This window comes from Rhinopithecus roxellana, chromosome 11, assembly GCF_007565055.1.
Source record: "Rhinopithecus roxellana isolate Shanxi Qingling chromosome 11, ASM756505v1, whole genome shotgun sequence".
Lineage (NCBI taxonomy): Eukaryota > Metazoa > Chordata > Mammalia > Primates > Cercopithecidae > Rhinopithecus > Rhinopithecus roxellana.
Genome location: NC_044559.1, coordinates 88,174,830 through 88,196,867, shown reverse-complemented (window position 1 = coordinate 88,196,867; position 22,038 = coordinate 88,174,830). Strand labels below are relative to the sequence as shown.

At 42.7% G+C, this 22,038-nt stretch overlaps 2 protein-coding genes across 6 annotated transcripts in view; one reads left to right on the top strand and one right to left on the bottom strand.

Annotated features, from left to right (window-relative positions):
* The window catches only part of NUDT5 (nudix hydrolase 5), a 31,066-nt gene extending 27,267 nt beyond the window's left edge, over nt 1-3,799 (top strand). For 4 of the 5 annotated variants that reach the window (XM_030941464.1, XM_030941465.1, XM_010366568.2 and 1 more), the window contains one exon: nt 997-1,234. In XM_030941464.1, the coding sequence (XP_030797324.1) occupies nt 997-1,106 (110 nt within the window). In that variant the 3' untranslated portion in view covers nt 1,107-1,234. Of the gene's footprint in view, nt 1-996; nt 2,871-3,188 lie in introns of those variants that run through there. The other variant, XR_004060167.1, reaches the window with a different exon arrangement.
* SEC61A2 (SEC61 translocon alpha 2 subunit) overlaps nt 3,725-22,038 on the bottom strand; it is a 41,388-nt gene continuing 23,074 nt past the window's right edge. Inside the window, exons 5-12 of the mRNA XM_030941463.1 lie at nt 20,368-20,499; nt 20,135-20,244; nt 13,490-13,643; nt 12,354-12,514; nt 11,352-11,549; nt 8,639-8,830; nt 7,169-7,245; nt 3,725-4,827 (exon numbers count right to left, since the gene is read on the bottom strand). Coding sequence (XP_030797323.1) covers nt 4,641-4,827; nt 7,169-7,245; nt 8,639-8,830; nt 11,352-11,549; nt 12,354-12,514; nt 13,490-13,643; nt 20,135-20,244; nt 20,368-20,499 — 1,211 coding nt within the window. The 3' untranslated portion in view covers nt 3,725-4,640. The remainder of the gene's footprint in view (nt 4,828-7,168; nt 7,246-8,638; nt 8,831-11,351; nt 11,550-12,353; nt 12,515-13,489; nt 13,644-20,134; nt 20,245-20,367; nt 20,500-22,038) is intronic.

Genomic DNA, 22,038 nt, shown 5'->3' with positions numbered 1-22,038 from the left:
TCGGAAGGAAGGTATTACACTTTAAGATCAGTTTGCTGGCTGGGTGTGGTGGCTCACACCTGTAATCCCAGCATTTTGGGAGGCTGAGGTAGGCTGATCACTTGAGGTCAGGAGCTCCAGACCAGCATGGCCAACATGGTGAAACCCCATCTCTACTAAAAATACAAAAATTAGCCAGGCATGGTAGTGCATGCTGGTAATCCCAGCTACTCAGGAGACTGAGGCAGGAGAATCGCTTGAACCCGGGAGGCGCAGGTTGCAGTGAGCCAAGATCGTGGCACTGTACTGCATCCTGGTGACAAAGCGAGACTCCATCTCAAAAATATAAAAAATAAATAATAATTAAAAAAAAGATCAGTTTGCCACAGAGTAGCATCTGCCAGTTACTAAGCACCTGCTATGCCCAGGTGAGTAGGACATGCTCCCTGCCTGCAAATGTTCCCAAGCTTGTTCCCAAACAAGCGGCTAGGAAAACAAGAGGCTGATTTTACATCTGGCAACCTCCATCTGAGTGAAACAGAAATTTTAACGAAAGCCTGTGGTAATAAGGTCCTGAGACCTCATTCTTGGTAGTGTATCTCCAGTCCTAACATGCACACAGTTTAACTTGCCAGGGGAAAATACATACCCCCTAGCAGCAGAAAAGACGGAATCCCTAAGATCCTACATAATCATCACCATCTAGTTTCAGAATAGCAAAGCCCTACCCCAGCTATAAATGAGGTATAGTGATTGGCTCTATACACTTCCAACTTTACTGTTTTAACACATAAAATCATTATCCCTGATGTTCTTGTCTCATGCTAGGAATGTAATCTTGCCTTTATAGTCTTTAGTCTTTAAGATCCTTCTAGGCCAAAAAAAAAAAAAAAAATGTATCACCAGCATCTAGCATAGGAACTGGCATATAGTACTTGCTCCGCAAATATTGATTGAATAAGATGTTTTGTCCTTCCTTAATGGCATGATCTAAGTTGTTTTCTTTGCTTTCCATAGCTCTGGTAGCTGAAGAACATCTTACAGTGGACGCCAGGGTCTATTCCTACGCTCTAGCGCTGAAACATGCCAATGCGAAGCCATTTGAAGTGCCCTTCTTGAAATTTTAAGGCCAAATATGACACGGGCCATTTTTGTAAGCAAGACCACCAGGCCTTCTTCACTAAGACTTTGTATTCAACTTAGTTCCATGTAGATTTGCCATTAGCTTTTTCCTAAAATAAAAGCACAGAACAGATGTGGTGGTGGTATGGAATTGCAATTACAGGTAGGTTGTGACCCTCATTTAAATAACTCCAGCTAAAATTAACAAAAAAGAAAATAAATGCAAGTACGTTTACTCCAGTTTTTTAAAGCTCAACAGCAGTTAACTACAGCTCAATTACTTTTCTAGTCTAGTCTGGTAGACAGGGATATTTGTACAGGAAAACAGACCTGAGTTCCCAATTAGGTCAACTATTTCCACTCTCAACCCCCACTGTAAAATTCTAGAGCTGGGCATGCAAATAACCGTGTACTCCATTGGTGTTTAAAACAGCGTTAAAATGAAAAAAAGACTCTTCAGTCTCTTCTAATTGAATTTTTACTATGCAAAATTCATCTAGGGTAGTTGAATCCAACTAGGGTAGGATTCAGTAGAATCCGCAACTAGTTTAAGTCCACCTATTTACTGAAGCTGAACCAGCTAATTTTAAGTAAGGAAAATGGTTGATTCCATTCACTGCACCGAGGCTAGGAGACTAATGAAAATTCAGGGCCATCCCTCAAGCATCTGCACATACTTGAGGATCTCTTTTTCCTATCCTTACCTCAAAGAGTACTTGAAGTTTCTGAAAACAAATCCATAAGACTGATATGGTTTGGGGCAGTAATATCTTGATGTTAAACCATGAATAGAACCAGCAAGATCAGCCAGTATGTGAAACCCAATACAGAGTACTTCAGAGCAAGAAGTACAGATTGATGTGGTTCCCATTTCATTCCAGCCTGAAACCCTGTCATCCAGCAGTTCTACCAGTGTTCCTGGGCCATTTTCTTAGCCTCTTGAGTGAGTTTAGCTCTTTTTGTGTTGACTTTTAGGGCCTCCAGCAGCTCCATGATTTTCCAGGACTTTCCAGTCTGGCCCCCACAGAAGTCTCAGGATGATTCCCATCCAGCCCTAAGTCATGTTTCTAGCCTGGCTCCAGCGGGTAAGCCAGGCCCTAAGAACCATATGAAAGGGCTCTCCAGATAAAATCAGGGTGCTAATGCCAGAATGCTACAGTATATCCATGTGTCCACAGGCTCACTGTCTGAGCCCAGGATATTTTTCTGAGTGAAACTGTTAAGATCTTTACACTGGACTTCCTAAAGATAAAACAATTACGGAAATACAGAACTTTATAGATGAAGCTGTCTAGCCCTATACATGTGAAAATCAAGATCCAACTACTTCCTATAATGGTAGCCTTCCCATATGCCTCTAACCCTTTTTTAAATCCCGATTTCAGTCACAGGCATTGTGATTCTTCAAAGCTCTAACTCTTCCTTAGCTCTCAAAGCCACAGGCTATCATTGAAATGGAGAGAGAAGGCATCTATCTGTAGGTGGGCGCAGCCCAGTCTTTCCACATAGCCCAGTTCCTCCCCAGCCACTCCCCATGGGCATGACCTCTGCAGCTCACCCTTATCCGCTCCCTTCTTCCTAAGAGTGCAACTTAGAAGTGAGAGCCAAATCCTAGGATGTATCCCTAAATGCCATTTCTATTTTTTATAAACATGAAAACGTTGTGCTTTGGAAAAGGTTGTGCTTTGGAAATTAAGTCTGTTTGAGAACTGGCAGTCTGGCTGGCACTGTTTTAAAATGTTTATTTGCCCTGCATTTAAAAACTGAAGGTTTCGCCGGGCGCGGTGGCTCAAGCCTGTAATCCCAGCACTTTGGGAGGCCGAGACGGGCGGATCACGAGGTCAGGAGATCGAGACCATCCTGGCTAACACGGTGAAACCCCGTCTCTACTAAAAAATACAAAAAAAAAACTAGCCGGGCGAGGTGGCGGGCGCCTGTAGTCCCAGCTACTCGGAGACTGAGGCAGGAGAATGGCATAAACCCGGGAGGCGGAGCTTGCAGTGAGCTGAGAACCGGCCACTGCACTCCAGGCTGGGCGACAGAGCGAGACTCCGTCTCAAAAAAAAAAAAAAAAAAAAAAACTGAAGGTTTCCTATGTATTAAAAGCCATATTTCCACCTTCTTAAGGAAAAAAAAATCGGACATCATAACACTGGGTCGATGTTTTTATGGTAACTGAGGCCCTCAGCGGATGCTCTCCGAGCCATTGTTAACATCCCGCCTGCCTTTATCTGCCTTGCCCCTGCGATTATTTGGCTTTGTAAGCATAAGCTACATAAGACATACTACACTTAAGAAACTAAACAGCAATGAAAACCCATACTTCTGAAAAGGGTGTCTTTTAAAAATTAAGTTTGATCTTTTGGGAAATAAAGCACATAGTTTTCAAAATGATTTACCAAGAACTACGCTTTTAAATGGAGACTGGGTTATTGTTTTGAGATCACTGTTTTCCTGTTTCCTCCCAAATGTTAGTCACATATATGATTACCCGTAAGTTGGTCACTGTCCGTCAATAATTTAGGATTAAAGTTTGAAGTGTAATTACATTTGACTTTTATAGGCATCTCAGGGTGGACTTCTTATAAATACACTGAACTTATACAAATGATCTTAGAAGATGTTTAATATCAGATTTATTTTTTTTCCAACACAACTGAATCAGTTTTCTTAAATAAAATTTATTGTCTACTGTTTACACTCATGTTGCTGCTGTGAGTACAACAACAGACACAAATTCCTAGCATGAATTACTCATTGTTCACCCCCACTAACTACAGACATTGCTTGAGAATTAGGTCTTTGCTTTAGGGATTTAAACAGAAAAGAATCAGGGCCTAGAATCCTGAAAGAGTATTCTCAAGTGACTGGTAGAGTTAGAAGGCATAGCCAATACAGGCAAACAGCACGATGATACTGTCACTAGGAAGGGAGGAGGAGGCGGAGGAGGCCTTAGAAGCTGTTGTTTCTAGTGACAGAAATAACTGGAGACTTGATTTTGCCATGTGGGCTAAGTGGCTGCTTTGAGAAGGGACAAATAAAAATGAGGTGGGGTGGGGAGTAGGGATACCATGAGTTAAAAAAGTATAAAAAGTAATTATCTAAAATATAGATTAGATATAAATATTCCAGAACTCATTAAATAAGCTCAAAAATACTGGAAAGTGGCAATTTGAACTACATTTATTTTTAAACAAGTGGGGGCAATATTAAGTGTTTTGAATGTTATGTGCAAAACGAATCCATGTCACCATCTCACTGTCATGATTTAACACAGCAAGGTAGATACATTGGTTTCCAGCATTACAGGCAACACTAGATGTACTTTTTTTAATGAATAATGTAAACTTGAGTTTTAAGGCAGCGGGTACTAATGCTGCACACAGACTTAGCTCCTCGGTGCCCATTTCAGAGACGGGTCAGTTAGCACTGAAACAAGAAACTGAGGGGAGAAAAGGGGAATCACCAGTGTCATCTGACAAAAGCGATCCATCCAGCTATTCTCCCTTTCACGCGCACAGAATGAAGTCTTTGAACATTCAGAAAAACAAAGCACCCATGCCACCAACTTCGGCCTGTTCTTTCACAAAGATTTCAAAATACTGATAAATAATAGTGACTGCCAGCAGGATTCCAGTGCCGGACCCAATGGCCCCCAGGAAGTCGGCCAGCACCGACAGGGCGCCGATGCACAAACCGCCAAATGCAGCCGCGGTGGGGATGTACCTAGGAGACAGAACCCCGAGTTAGGCAGCAGCAGAGACGAAAACAGGTCGAGATGCAGCAGCCATAGCTGGGTCTAAAGCCTCCCTGAACTCCAGGCGGAACAGACTGCTGTATGGAGGGGTGTGCAGGACACGGCATGGGAACGGGAGCTCTGATCCAGGCAAAGACTCTGACCTTAATTTCCAGAAACCAGTCAACAGCCAAGAAAGACAATATATGATCTTACAGGAGATGAGATTCCTGGACAGATTTAAATATTAAGATGTTTAAGATTTTTAAATGAGTAACCTTTCGTTCCCTCTTGTGGAATGAAGAGTAAGTATCAACAAATTTATGTCATAAGATTCTGCAAATCCACTTAAGTAATTCAACCTTGGCTGCACAGTAGAATCACCTGGAAAACTTAAAAATGGAATTTAAAATACTGAAAAAAGATTAAAGGCGATGAGAGGTGAAACAAGAACAGCAGGATGATGACAACTGGAGCTGGAGATCCATCATACTATTCTGCAGTCTGTGTTCTAAATAAATAAAAAGTTTAAGGAAAAATACTGGTGCCTTTTCAACAAATGGTGCTGGGACAACTGGATGCCCCCATACAAAAGAAGGAATCTGGATCCCACCAGGCACGGTGGCTCACGCCTCTAATCCCAGCACTTTGGGAGGCCAAGGCAGGCAGATGATTAGGTCAGGAGTTCAAGACTGGCCTGGCCAACATGAGGAAACCCTGTCTCTACTAAAAATACAAAAAGTAGCCGAGCGTGGTGGCGCATGCCTATAAGCCCTGCTACTCGGGAGCTGAGACGGGAGAATCGCTTGAACCCCGGAGGTCAAGGTTGCAGTGAGCCAAGATGGTGCCACTGCACTCCAGCCTGGGCAACAAAGTGAGACCCCATCTCAGGAAAAAAAAAAAAAAAAGCTGGCTGGCCCTGGTGGCACACACCTGTGGTCCCAAGCTACTCTGGAGGCTGAGGTGGGGAGGATCGCTTGAGCCCAAGAGGAGGAGGCTGCAGTGAGCTGTGATTGTGCCCCACTTCACATCCACTAGGATGACTGAAATTAAAAAGCCAGAGCTAGTGCTGGCGAGGACAGGCAGCAGTGGAACCTGATACACTGCTGGTGGGAATGTGGACTGGAGCAGCCACCCTGGAAGACAGCTGAGCAGCTCCTCAAAATGTTCAACACAGTCAGTTACCATGTGACCCAACAATTCCACTCCTTGAGAAATGAATACATCCACGCAAAATCTGTACAAGTATGTTCACAACAGCATTATTCATAAAAAGTGGAAACAACCACATTTCTATCAACTGATAAAGTGTGGAAAAGCCTACAATCGAATCTTATTCATGAAAAGAATTCAGCACGTGGACTGTGAAAACATGATGCCAAGTGAAAGCAGCCACTTACAAAATAACATACATTATATGATTCCATTTACATGAAATGTGCAGAAGAGGCACATCTGTAGAGACGAAGTTAAAAGTGACTGCCTGGGCTGGTGGTTGGGCGGGTGGGCTAGTAGGTACAGGGTTTCTTTCTGGGTGGTGACAATGTGTTTAAAATCAAACTTAGGAATGTACAAGTCTGAATATACTAAAAAACACTGAACAACATACTTTGAGTGAGTGAATTACATGGTATCTGAATTTTATCTCAATAAAGCTGTTACCGAAAAAATGAAACTCTGATGTCTGGAACTCGCCCCAGACCAAATAAGCCACAATTCCTGGGAAATCCTTTTTAAAAGTTCTCTGGTGATTTTATGTGCAGCCAGCCAATGCTGAGAACAGCACTGATCTGCAAGATTTTATCACTGGGATGAGCAGAGCAGTGACCACAATTTCTTTTTTTTTTTTTTTTTTTTTTTTTTGAGGCGGAGTCTCGCTCTGTCGCCCGGTCTGGAGTGCAGTGGCCGGATCTCAGCTCACTGCAAGCTCCGCCTCCCAGGTTCAGGCCATTCTCCTGCCTCAGCCTCCGGAGTAGCTGGGACTACAGGCGCCCGCCACCTCGCCCGGCTAATTTTTTGTATTTTTTAGTAGAGACGGGGTTTCACCGTGTTAGCCAGGATGGTCTCGATCTCCTGACCTCGTGATCCGCCCGTCTCGGCCTCCCAAAGTGCTGGGATTACAGGCTTGAGCCACCGCGCCCGGCCAGACAATTTCAATTAATAATTCAGTTGTCGGTTTTGACATGGAAAACAAGTTCTGTGTGAAATTTTGATTCATTTGTCTGAATGGAAGGGCTTTAAATAGGAACTTGAACAAAGAAAAACATTTAGCCATCACTGAAAGACTGAAACACAAACAGGCCTATAAAGGTGTCGATCTAGCGGCCTTACCTATTAAGCTCGTGAACCATAGAGGTATCTCGGTGACCCCTCATTACCATCTGCTGTTCTTTCAGCTGTTTAGCTACCTGCCGAGAGAAAAGCTACTTTGAAAATCCAACTCCAACATTTCACTGCTTACATCTACCACGTTCTATGCGAAGTGCTCCCACACACTAACAAGTAACATACAATAACCTGAAAGTTACATTGTCCTATTATTCACATTAAGCCTGAGGAAACCAAAGTTTCAGTGCCACTCCATTCCATGTTAACCATATGAAACCAGTGCTTCTCAACCCTTCTTCAATTACCAAACAAGATTTTGTTTTGCAGGAGGGTTGCAAACCACTGTAACAGCTAAGAATTTTTACCTTTTGGGAACCAACTTTTAGCCCGTTGGGGTGACACTGACTCATTAAAAATGTATAAATTAAAGTTATAAAGGAGTGTATCAACTACTATTTTGACAATTAAATATGAATTTTTCCAAAAACAAAGTTTTTACTTTTTTTTTGAGACAGAGTCTTGCTGTCTCCTAGGCTGGAGTGCAGTGGCGTGATCTCGGCTCACTGCAAGCTCCGCCTCCCGGGTTTATGCCATTCTCCTGCCTCAGCCACCCAAGTAGCTGGGACTACAGGCACCCACCACCGTGCCGGGCTAATTTTTTGTATTTTTAGTAGAGACAGGGTTTCACCGTGTTAGCCAGGATGGTCTTGATCTCCTGAACTAGTGATCTGCCCATCTCAGCCTCCCAAAGTGCTGGGATTACAGGCGTGAGCCACCGCACCCAGCCTATTTTACTTTTTAAAAACTTTTTATTTATCTATGTATTCATTTATTTTGGAGATGGAGTCTAGCTCTGTCACCAGGCTGGAGTTCAGTGGCACAATCTCGGCTCACTGCAACTTCCAACTCCCGGGTTCAAGCGATTCTCCTGCCTCAGCCTCCTGAGTGGCTAGGATTACAGGCATGTGCCGCCACACCCAGCTAATTTTTGTATTTTTAGTAGAGAAGGGGTTTCACCATGTTGGCCAGGATAGTCTCGATCTCCTAACCTTGTGATCTGCCCACCTTGGCCTCCCAAAGTGCTGGGATTACAAGCGTGAGCCACTGCACCCGGCCTTTTTTATTTTTTTGAGACAGGATCTCGCTCTGTCACCCAGGCTGGAGTGCAGTAGTGCAATCTTGGCTCACCACAACCTCCACCTCCTGGACTCAAGCGTTAATGCTCCGTCTCAACCTCCTAAGTGGCTGGGACCACAGGCACGCACCACCATGCCCGGCTAAATTTCTTTTTTTTTTTTTTTTTTTTTTTGCATTTTTTAGTCATGACGGGGTCTTGCCATGTTGTCCAGGCTGGTCTCAAAACTCCTAAGCTCAAGCGATCCAGCTGCCTCAGCCTCACAAAGTGCTACGATTACAGACGTGAGCCACAATGCATCGCCAAGAGTTTTATTTTAAAATAAACCAAACACTTACATCTTTGGCTGAGGAGCCAGACACTTCAATCCATGTCTTAGAGAAGAATGCGCATGATCCCAACATGAAGATGATATAAACAACGACATGGACGGGATCCTCAAAGATGGCACCCATGGACTCGGGAGGAGAAAGATAGTAACACAGGCCTCCAACTGGATAAGAACGTGCGGGTCCTCCCCCACTGACATCCTACAGAACAGGGGTACAAAGAACAAGTGGTCAACCTAATTAGGAATACATTTGTATGACACTTCAAACTTCTCAGAAATGACAGTGTTTTAAGTTCAAGGCATGTACAGCTAGCTAGTCATTCAATGTAGCTTCAGAATGTCCTTTTTTGTCTAATACCTTCAATCCTTCAAAGTTACACAATGAGCACCTATTACATGCAAGACACTGAAAATGTTATGAGTCATTTTTAAAAATTGTAATATATTACAAAATCTTCCATTACTGAAAACAGGAATATGATTACATTTACAATCGACCTCTGATTATACTTAAAATCTGAAAATTTCTGATATGAGAGTATCCAGTCAGAATATTCAGATCGCTATGAGTGATCCTTCCATATGAAAATATTAATGCAATCAACTAAAATATTGACATAAGACTTTAACTTGCTGCCTAAACTTTATGTGGTTTGTATGTTATTATAACGAGTAATCTTTTAATAAGTATAATAACTGGATTTTTATCTACACACTTAAAAAGTCTTATAGAAATAGGAACAGTATTATTAGCTCATATTAAATAAAGTTTTGGGGTATACAGATAGGGGGTGAGAAACCAATTTTTAGTTGCAATGATTACAGTACCTGGTTCTTGAATTTATGACTGCCAAATGCTTTCTTTACTGTGCCCCTGGAATCACTGATCCCAGATCAAAAGCACTATCTCCCAATAATTCTCTCATTAAGAAGCAGCTTACTCAAGGTCATAACACAATTTGTACAGGACCAACTACTCAAAGCACTAACACTAGGAAATTCTCATCACAGTAATAACTACTCCTGGACTATTCTGAGGAAGAGAGAAACAGCATTCTTCTTACTCCTGTCTCTAACTTTCCTGTCCTTGTTGTAACATTAGCCAGAATACAACAGGTCACATTTGTGTTAAATGAATGGAAAAGAAGTATTATGAATAAAGGAAATCCTATTCCCTTCAACTGATACGTAAGAGTTACTGTCTTACTCTCTTAAAAAAAAAAAAAAAAAAAAAAAAGCTATTTCTTTAAATGGCATTCAGTCAAAGCAGAAAGGTACAATGAAAAAGCAGAGGTATAATGAAAAAGATAGTATATGAAGACAAATGCACAGAATAAACACCATATTGCAAGAATAACTGTACAAGAAAATACTATTCTTTGGTGGGGTGTAAATTCTAGAATTACATACTGTGGCAAAGAATAAAGGACATTAGTCTTTTAAAATTCTGTTGTTTTTGAGACACGGTCTCACTCTGTCACCCAGGCTGGCATGCAGTGGTATGATCATAGCTCACTGTAGCTTCGAACTCCTGGGCTCAAGCGATCCTCCCACCTCAGCCTCCTGAGAAGATAGGACTACAGGCACGTAACACTGTACCCAGCTAGTTTTTAAATTCTTTTGTAGAGATGGGGTCTCGCTATGTTGCCCAGACAGGTCTCCAACTCCTGGCCTTTAAGCTATCCTCTCTACTTGGTCTCCCGAAGTGCTGGGATTACAGATGAGAACCAACACTCCTGGCTAAAATCTGTAATTTTAAGAGGGAAAATGCCCCTTTGTTAGGTGATAGAATTTAAACCACAGTAACTCACACTTCAATAACAAAGTGGCTAGATTGCTTTAGAAAAAATTATGACAAGGGGGATGTATATGAGAATGTACAGGATTATATTACTAGCAGCACCGCTGTCTCTACCATCTAGTTAACAGCATGCCTGTCTCTAGCCCAGCTCATCACAAGCTGGTTTACTGCCATTCAGACCTTGAAAAATGGAGGAGGCCTGGAGGCAGGGTGGGAGATAGGAAAGGATAGGATGAGTCCAGTATCTCATATGTTAGCAGCACAAATAGCATTTTTTATTTTTAGTTTTTGGAGACAGAGTCTCGTTCTGTCACCCAGGCTGGACTGCAGCAGCATGATCTCGACTCACTGCAACCTCCATCTCCCGGGTTCAAGCAATTCTCCTGTCTTGGCCTCCTGAATGGTTGGGACTACAGGCATCTGCCACCATGCCTGGCTAATTTTTGTATTTTTAGTAGGGATGGGGTTTCACCATGTTGGCCAGGCTGGTCTCGAACTCCTGACCTCAGGTGATCCACCCACCTCAGCCTCCCAAAGTGCTGGGATTACGGGAGTGAGCCACTGCACCCAGACAGCAAAGAGCATTTTTTAGAAAACATTATTATAGACAATACTGGAATAAGATGACAAAATAGGAAATTACTTTTATGAAATCAACCACAATTTTAGCTTAAAAGGTCATTCAAATGAGATGTGAAAGTGCTTCCTAGACAGCAAAATAATAAAAAGCACTTGGGCAACCTAACTTCTGCAACACTTACCAGTTCTTCCAGATAGGTACTAAACTCTGCTATACAGGTAAGTGAATCTGAAAATATTATAGCAAATGCTCCAATGTCGACCTCATTCCGTTAAAAATACAACCATGAAATACAAATTATAATCAACTTTAAATAATATAAATAAACATAATACTCACGGCCCACTGTCCTAGTAAATTTACTAAAAAGTTGCCACTAAATCGAACAGACAGCATCTGGGAAATAACATACAGGTTTGACACCAAGGCCGACTGGAGGATGATGGGGATGTTGGAGGTGTAGAAGAGTTTGATGGGGTAGCTGCTGTACTGTCCTCGGTAGCGGGCCGATTTAATGGGCAAGTCAACGCGAAATCCCTAAAAAAGGAAACCAAGAGTAAGTGGGGGAACTAGACACATTAAGAAAAGAACAGAGACCAGAGAGGGAAAACAGAACAGTGGGGAGGATGAAAAGACAATGCCGGCCGGGCGCGGGGGCTCACGCCTGTAATCCCAGCACTTTGGGAGGCCGAGGCAGGCGGATCCTGAGGTCAGGAGATCAAGACCATCCTGGGCAATGTGGTGAAATCCCATCTCTACCAAAATACAAAAAATTAGCCAGGCGTGGTGGCGGGCACCTGTAGTCCCAGCTATTCAGAAAGCGGAGGCAGGGGAATCGCTTGAATTCGGGAGGCGGAGGTTGCAGTGAGCCGAGATAGCACCACTGCACTCCAGCCTGGCGACAGAGCAAGACTCCATCTCAAAAAACATACAGGCACGTGCCTGTAATCTCAGCTATTCAGGAAGCTGAGGCAGGAGAATCACTCGAACCCAGGAGCTGGAGGTTGGAGTGAGCTAAGCCACCGCACTCCAGCCTGGGCAACAAGAGCAAAACTCTGTCTCAGGAAAAAAAAAGCGAAGACAATGCTAACAAAGACATTCTGCCTTTTCAAGTGTCGAGAGTCTGCTTCCTGCTGATGGGTCAAAACAAAAACCAAGAAAGTACCGAGACTCCAATATCTCACACCCTAAAATCAGAGTCTGGAGACTCGAATTGCCAAATTGTATTTCCCCTGATCTTAAACTCTGACTTGTCAAACACTAGCATGTCAGATGGCATTCTCTTCCAGAGCACAGTGAAAATCTACATCCCACTTACTTTGGTGAAAAGATTATACTTACTTGGAAATATATAACAACAGCAAACACAAAAACTGTAGCAATGAGGTTCATGAGATTGGGTAAGTTCTGCCGATAAAAAGCCTCCCGTAAAGCTCGGACTTTGTCTGTCCTGGTGGCCAACAAATGGAACAGAGCTATGACTGCGCCCTCGAACTCAGTACCTGTAAAATCAAGACAGACACGACCTGTGGACTCATTGTCCAAAGCTGTCCCAAAGCTCAAACAAATAACTGTGAAAGTCCAGTATACAGCAGAAAATATGAGTCAAAAGAATTCTCCAATGTTTGCTTTATGATATAGCCATGTGAGCAGGTTCTACAAATATTTAGATCACTGAGGCAAATCTATCTTTTTATAGGATAAATCTGAAGTTTTCTCAAGAGACTATTCTTGATGAAAACATACAATGTAAAATTTGCCAAAGCAAAATTTCATTCACAGAGATTTGCCTCTCCTTTACTTTAGGGAAGGAAGAGAGTATTTTTAGAAAAAATAAAAAAGCAGCAAAGCAGAGCAGAGATGTCAGAATTAAGAGATAGATGTCACTCTATCAAGCCTGCCTTGAAGTTTACTGCACCAAGAACATTAATAATCATTACAATTTTCTTAAGGCTGGGATCAGAGTTTAGGTATTAACCACTTAGGACAGTATCTGTTAGAAGTGGAGATGAGGAAGGGGAAAGAGAGAATGAAATATTTCAAAACTTCGGTACTATTACAAAGCCAATTAGAAGAGCAGCAAAGTAGGAGTGCTCCAGGTGGATTCAATGAACAAGTCTTTTCATTTGAAAAATCTAAAATCCACTACCTTGTTATCCCCCTACAGATGCTGAAACCAGTCAAATAAATGACTTCTGCAGCAATGCCTTAAGCAAGGTTAACAAACGAAATTTTAAAAATCTGTTTGCAACCACTGAAATTTTAAATGAGCAGAGGCTAAAATTTGGATACTATTCTCTCTGAGGTAGTGTTGCTTACTCCACAAATCTCTGCTTATTAAGTTTTGAAGAATTCGCATTCCTTATCCCCTAGGAGAGCAAACCAGAATGGCTCTAGGCATGTACTGCGACACGATGGGTTTTTTTCCAGCACACATCCAGCAAAACGCGTGCAGTTGCAGTCACTGTGCGATGTACCTCTGCCAGTGTTAATGGTAGTGGGACTAAAGGCCTTCCAGACAATGGTCTCACAGATGTTGGTGGCAATAAAGAGGGAAATCCCAGACCCCAAGCCGTAACCCTTCTGTAGCAGCTCATCTAACAGCAGCACAATCAAACCAGCAACAAACAACTGTGGGGAAAGAAATGCAAGTAAGCAGAAGCAAGAACAAACTCAAGAAAGGGGGAGAGCAACACCATTGGCTATTTCCAAGCTAGGGGCGTTTTGAATATTAAGGCCTGACCGTTGCAATTTCACTACGATGACCAACTGCCTCTTTGGCCTGCTTTCATTTACTCAGGCCAATCCAGAACAGTAAGAGGACTGGAAATACTGTTGCGTTATAAAGCAGACATTTCAACTTTAAAGTCTATTTACACTTATCTGAATAGTTTCTTTTGCCATCTTTAAATAAAGCCTGTTTGAAAAACACACTGAAACAAAAAAATGCTCACAGTATTCTAGAATTTATGACAGCAAGAAACTGAAAACATCCCAAATACCTCCAAGGAAGTAAAAAGTCAGATGAATTCTGGTACAATAGCAAGATGGAAATGTACACTGCCATCAAAGGGTAAGTCTAAGGGCTGTGCTGATCCTTTGAAAAAAGCATTATATATGTATTATATATATGTATATTCTATACAATGTGCACAGAATAAAAAACTACAACACAAATATGTACTCAAATATGTACTCCAGCAACAATGTAAAAATGCATTCCAGGCACATAGTGACAAAGATTGAATGTAAATTTGAAGACAGTTAAGGTTAAGCTCATAATGTTTTAAAAATGAAAGCACACTAACTTTAATTTATGGGATACTGAAAATTCTGAACTGGCTTCTTGGAGAAGCCACCCCTGTAAAAGCATTAATGAAAACAATCCCTAGCCTTCCAAGCGACCTCCTCAGTCATCTGACCCCTTCCCTGCACTGGAATAACCTAATCAAGACAGGAAGAAAACATGCTTCCATGCCCCCAACCTCACACAGGTCCCCACTTTAAAGACACCCTCCGGCAGAAGTGAGGAAGTCACTTCCATTCCTCCCAGTTCTCAAGCCGCCCACCCTCATTGTACCCACTTTATCCAATATCACCTGCTGGAAGAGTGACCAAACTAACCACATGAGACCCTTTTAGACATGCTTACCTTACACAGTGTTGTTTTTTCCTTAACTGCCATTTCAGTAGTTGGACAGAGCCTAACTTGTCTATTTACAGTCTTTTAGTCTGAGTTTCAATGGACAGGAGAAAGGGTACGATTCTCCAAACTTCTAAGAGAGATCATGCTAATCCTTTACTGCTTGAAAACCAAGTTTGACATTTTGACAAAATAATGTAGAGGTTAGGACTTACTACCGATTCTATTTAACCACAATCATGTCATGAGTGAACAGATACTCCCCCTCATAAATCGAGAAACCCATCCTATGCAGGAAATAACAGCTGTCCATGAACATCAGCCACCAGACAGCGTCGTGATGGGCCTGTCTGAGAAATGAGCTCTCCAGAGTCCCACAGCAGCTCTGAAACCACTCGTTCTCCAGACCCCTGATCAGAACAGGGACCATCGGACTACAGAGTCATTCATATCTGTCCTGTAAACAGCAGCTCTGAAACAACTCGTTCTCCAGACCCCTGTTCAGAACAGGGACCACTGGACAACACAGTCATTCATATCTGTCCTGTGAAAATTAAACTCGGGTTTTTCCAAAGGGAAGAAGAAATTATAAAGAAATGAGACAGTTCCTATAATTAAGGGAATAAAAGACAGTACATATCATGAATGCCTGTGAAAAGGGATAGGAACCCAGGAAGTGGCAGCAGTGTCTACAGTGATGGGACCTGAACCCTAACCGCATGTGCACAGGGGAATGGACGACATGTATGATGAGCTGGTATAAACATGGCACTTAACATTTTAACCCTGCATGGCACCTACACACAACTTAGTTTTGTCAAACTACCTTTTAAGTATGTCAAAACACACTTACCTTTATTACATGCCATGCACACTGATATTCTCTAATAGTTTTTTAAAATTTTTATTTAATCAAGACCTGCTATTTAGATTTCTAAACTCACTAGCTGAAAAACACTAACCATGTGAATGAAAACATGAACAAATAAGGTGAGAAATACCTTCCACAACGGCATGCAAACAGTTTTCAAAACCTACGTTTCTGGGTGAAACACACTGATCCAATCATAGCTCTTCAGTGTATCCACATATTTTCAATCTTAGCAATGCCTTGAAAAGCCACAAATTGGTCACTGCCCACCTATAATCAAACGTCACACATCTCTTTCCACATGAACACAGAATTCACCGTAACACACATATTTGCATATCAGAATTCATGTAAATGAGTAGTGTACATCCACTTCACTTGTTTCATTCTTGGACTGTAACAATTTCTGATTTCTGACTACCGAAAATAAACATCAAAATAGCTTCACTATTTCATATCAATTTAAATCCATAACTGACTCCGTAAGAAGTCAATCCTATAGCTAGCTAGCTGAGAATCACTCAGTGGAGATTCCTCAGGAATCGGAATATATCCTTAGGTAAGATACCAGAGACATTTTCTTGATGCATAATGTTCTACAAGCTACATGCCAGTTCTAAGTGTCTTTTAAAAATCAAGACTATTCTAAACTCTGGATTGCATAAATAAAGTGCTATAAAGAAATAAAACTGAAGGCAACAATTGGCCTGTCCATACCCTCAACGATGTCTAAAGCATATGAAGAGAAACCCCAAGCACTGAAAGGTCCTAAAATCAGACTCCAGAGTGTCTTCTCTCCCCACCCAATGCGCCTCTTTCCCTAATTCCCAAGGGCTGTAAATTTGCCAATCAGGTGATTTGTAAATGGAGAAATAAAGACAAAGTTAATCTTTTTTATTTTTTAGAGACAGATCTCACTCTGTTGCCCAGACTGGAGAGCAGTGGTGTGACCTCGGCACACTGCAACCTCCAACTCCCAGGTTCAAGCAATTCTCCTGCCTCAGCCTCCCTAGTAGATGGATTACAGGCATGCACTGCCATGCCTGGCCAATTTTGGTGGCGTTATTTTATTTTATTTTTTGAGACGGAGTCTGGCTCTGTTGCCAGGCTGGAGTGCAGTGGCACAATCTCAGCTCACTGCCACCTCTGCCTCCTAGGTTCTGCCTCAGCCTCCTGAGTAGCTGAGATTACAGGCATGTACCACCACACCTAGCTGATTTTTGTATTTTTAGTAGAGACAAGGTTTCACCATGTTGGACACGATGGTCTCGACCTCCTGACCTCGTGATCCACCTGCCTCGGCCTCCCAAAGTGCTGGGATTACAGGTGTGAGCCACCACACCTGACAGTTATTCTTTAAGAAAACGTATCTTCTACCAAATGAGAACACACTGGGAATCAGAAAGCTTCCAAAGAACTTGATCATTCATTAAAAATTCCTGTCCTAGACCAGGCGTGGTAGCTCACGCCTGTAATCCCAGCATTTCGGAAGGCCGAGGCAGGTGGATCACCTGAGGTCAGGAGCTCAAGACCAGCCTGGCCAACATGGCAAAACCCCGTCTCTACTAAAAATACAAAACTAGCTCAATATGGTGGCAGGCCCCTGTAATCCCAGCTACTTGGGAGGCTGAGGCAGAACTGCTTGAACCTGGGAGGCAGAGGGTGCAGTGAGCCGCGACTGCACCATTGCACTCCAGTGTGGAAGACACAGCAGGACTCCGTCTCCAAAAAAAAAAAAAAATTCCTGCCCTAGTCAAATGACAAAACAGTTCCATCTCATTAGAAAAGTCAGTTTATTGTTAATGCTAAAGAAATTCTTGAACAGTATAACTTTCGTGGATATAAATTACACTCATTAAATAATCTTATATTTTGCTTCCTACATAACGTTTCTAATTTAAAAAACAGAATGCTCTGCAATCCCAGCACTTTGGAAGGGTGAGGCGGGTGGATCACCTGAGGTCGGGAGTTCAAGACCAGCCTGACCAACATGGAGAAACCCTGTCTCTACTTAAAAAATACAAAATTAGCCGGGCCTGGTGGTGCATGCCCGTAATCCCAGCTACTCAGGAGGCTGAGGCAGGAGAATCGCTCGAACCCAGGAGGTGGAGGTTGCAGTGAGCCAAGATCGCGCCACTGCACTCCAGCCTGGGCAACAAGAGTGAAACTCCATCTCAAAAACAGAAACAAAAAAACAGGATGCTCAACCACCCCAGTCTGAGACAGTCAGACTTCTCTCAATGTATATACTAATAAACTGGTACTTGAGATTATTTTGCTTGATCTTGATCTTTTGAACTGATAGAAAAAAAATTCCTGGCTGGGCACGGTGGCTCACACATGTAAGCCCAGCACTTTGGGAGGCCAAGGCAGGCGGATCACGAGGTCAAGAGACCGAGACCATCCTAGCCAACACGGTAAAATCTCATCTCTACTAAAAATAGAAAAATTAGCCAGGCGTGGTGGCACCTGTAGTCCCAGCTACACAGGACACTGAGGGAGGAGAATCGCTTGAACCCAGGAAGGGGAGGTTGCAGTGGGCCGAGATCAGGCCACTCACTGTACTTCAGCCTGGCGACACAGCGAGACTCTGTCTCAAAAAAAAAGAAAAAATTTCCTAAACTAATCTGAATTCCATAAAGTGAAAAAGAGGAGGCATTTCCAAGAAAATCAGGACTCCAGATACCCACTTTTTTCTTTTTTTTGGAGACAGAGTCTCACTCAGTTGTCCAGGCTGGAGTGCCGTGGCGCGATCTCGGCTCACTGCAAGCTCCGCCTCCCGGGTTCATGCCATTCTCCTGCCTCAGCCTCCCGAGTAGCTGGGACGACAGGCACCCGCCACTACACCAGCTAATTTTTTTGTATTTTTAGTAGAGACGGGTTTTCACCATGTTAGCCAGGATGGTCTCGATCTCCTGACCTCGTGATCTGCCCCTATCGGCCTCCCAAAGTGCTGGGATTACAGACATGAGCCACCGTGCCCGGCCTCAGATACCCACTGTTTATTAACTTAAACAAACTTCTTTTCAAAACACAAGAAAGATAACTTACGTACAATCTGTTCTTGGGTAATTTATCTAAATGGTTTTTAAGGATTGTACAACAGAAAAATATCTTCTAAACTTAACATACTTTAAGATACTTAGGGCTGGGCGTGGTGGCTCACGTCTGTAATCCCAGCACATTGGGAGGCTGAGGTGGGCAAATCACGAGGTCAGGAGTTCAAGACCAGCCTGGCCAAATGGTGAAACCCCATCTCTACCAAAAATACAAAAAATTAGCTGGGCGTGGTCGTTGGCACCTGTAATCCCAGCTACTCAGGAGGCTGAGGCAGGAGAATTGCTTGAACACGGGAGAGGAGACGGAGGTTGCAGTGAGCTGAGATCGTGCCACTACACTCTAGCCCGGGCAACAGAGTGATACTAAATCTCAAAAAAAAAAAAAAAAAAAAAAAAGATACTTAGGACACTGATAATTATGTTGACCTTTAAAAATTTCATTCGCAAGTGGCTCACGCCTGTAATCCCAGCACTTTGGGAGGCCGAGGCGGGCGGATCACGAGGTCAGGAGATCAAGACCATCCTGCTTAACACGGTGAAACCCTGTCTCTACTAAAAATACACACACACACACACAAACACACAAAATTAGCCGGGCGTGGTGGTGGTCACCTGTAGTCCCAACTACTGGGGAGGGCGAGGCAGGAGAATGGTGTGAACCCGGGAGGCGGAGCTTGCAGTGAGCTGAGATCATGCCACTGCACTCCAGCCTGGGCGACAGAGCAAGACTCCATCTCACCAAAAAAAAAAAGAAAGAAAAAAAAAAATTCCATTCCCAAGCATCCATTTAAAAAACCCATAGAACATATTTATGTGTGTATAAATAGTGTTTCACTGACTCTAAGATATTACCATTTAAAACATTATTTTGTGTACTACTAAGAAAAGAATACTGCCAATTAACTTGTGACACAATACCTTATTACAACGAATTTTAATTTTCTACTTACAAAAAGGTATTTTAGACCTCGAGGTAGATATTTGTCATCTAGTTTGCCCTTCTATATTTAAACAATAACCTTCATTTCAATAACAAATCACAGCAGATTTTCTGAACACCTTTAGACAGCAACTGAACTCAAACAGCCGTTCTGTAAGAACGCACTCAGCCAACTAACATCAGGACGACGTGAACAAGCTGACATACGCGCGGGCAGTGACAACACCACTCACTGTCTCCTGGCGGACTGCAAGTCTCCTGGCGGACTGCACTATTTACTGTACAGAAACATCCTGATTCCAGAGACATCACAATGTGACAAATGTGCATCTCAAGAATCAATACAGTTGATCCATAATTCTTGGTATTGTGCAGTTATGGAGCTCTTAGAATAAATTTGAATTTTTCACATCAACACAATTTGAACACATCATGGTCATAGAAGATTTTTTTTAAAATGTACACATATCACTTCAGTGATCAAGATACTATAATCAAATAATTCAACGGTAAAAAAATGAACAAGTCAATCACCTAAAGAACTGTTAGAAAAGAAAAAAGGAATCAAACTGTTTTGTTATCTGCATAGGAAAATACAGGATTTCTTACCTGAATAATGATAAGGAGACAGATCCCGGCACCCATTTCCGCAGGGTCCCCGTACATCCCCGTCATGACATACACAATGGCTTGCCCGATGGTAATGATCATACCAAACACTGACGAGAAGTGGGGGAAAGGAGAGCACGCTTACCACCAACAACAAGGAAAGCCCGAGAAAACATCTTTACCACAAGCAGTCTCAAACTTGGAAAACGCTCTTGAACTGCGTTAATGCTCACGTTTCTGGGCTCCATTGAATAAAGCTCTATCTTTCGGTGTATCTCCCACTTCAATGATTTTGGCTCCAGCTAACAACTGCATAATCAAACCAGATGTTACAATTGGGGAGATACCCAATTCCATTAAAGTTCCTGGAGAGGAAGGGGAGAGAAGTGTGCAATGTTTATTGTACACGATACAAACGGATTTACGGGTGTCCCACTCCCTAATTACCTCAACTGAAACACACATGTAAATTTTAACAAGCAAATTTTCATTTCTTAAACATTAATTGCTAAGAAAAGTTCTCATTTATTAACACAATCCTGCAACAATGCCCTGAATAAAAAGTACTATAGGCTTGGCGCAGTGGCTCATGCCTGCAGTCCCCGCACTTTGGGAGACCGAGGTGTGTGGATCACTTGAGATCAGGAGTTCCAGAGCAACTGGCCAACAAGGTGAAACCCTATCTCTACTAAAAATACAGAAATTAGCCAGGTGTGGTGGCGGGCACCTGTAACCTCAGCTACTCAGGAGTCTGAGGCAGGAGAATTGCTTGAACCTGGAAGGTAGAAGTTGCAGTAAGCCGAGATTGCACCACTGCACTCCAGCCTGGGCAACAGAGTGAGACTCCCATCTCAAAAACAAACCAAAAAAAAAAGAATTTATAGTGAGAAATAAGAAAATCAAATATGCCAATTGTGTAAGGAAGGTATGGAATTAAGTAATCCTACACTGCCGAGACTTTTCCTGGGCCACTCTGTCACATCACTCCCTTCAATCCTGTTTTCATAAATGCTGAAAAGGTAGCCTTCATGTCAGAAAATATTCCACCTTAAGGGGGATTTTTTATGTCATCTCAGATACTTCCTCAATAGTAAAAAAATAAAAACAGGTTTTAGTGTTTAAGACATTAGATGGATTTATTGGCCAGGCGTCGTGGCTCACACCTGTAATCCCAGCACTTTGGGAGGCCGAGGCCAGCGGATCACCTGAGGTCAGGAGATCAAGACCATCCTGGCCAACATGATGAAACCCCACCTCTACTAAAAATACAAAAATTAGCCAGGTGTGGTGGCGTGCGCCTGTAGTCCCAGCTACTCAGGAGGCTGAGACAGGAGATTCCCTTGAACCGAGGAGTCAGAGGTTGCAGTGAGCCGAGATCACACCACTGCACTCCAACCTGGCGACAAAGTGAGACTTCATCTCAAAAAACAGGCCGGGCACAGTGGCTCATGCCTGTAATCACAGCACTTTGGGAGGCCGAGGCAGGCAGATCACGAGGTCAGGAGTTTGAGACCAGCCTGGCCAATATAGTAAAACCCCTTCTCTACTAAAAATACGAAAGTTAGCCAGGCATGGTGGCACACGCCTGTAGTCCCAACTACTCGGGAAGCTGAGGCAGAAGACTCGCTTGAACCTGGGAGGCACAGATTGCAGTGAGCTGAGATCACACCACTGCACTCCAGCCTGGGCGATAGAGGGAGACTCTGACTCAAAAAAAGAAAAAAAAAGAAAAGAAAACAGACATTAGATAGACTTCTTAAATCACCAAAATTTATTATTGCAAAATAGCTCCAGAATTAATTTAATCAAGCTTTAATAAATATCTGATATAGGAAATATGGCATTTCAAATCAGTAGAGAAAAAAAGAATGGACCTTGGCAAAAAAATTGGCCATTTTTAGGAA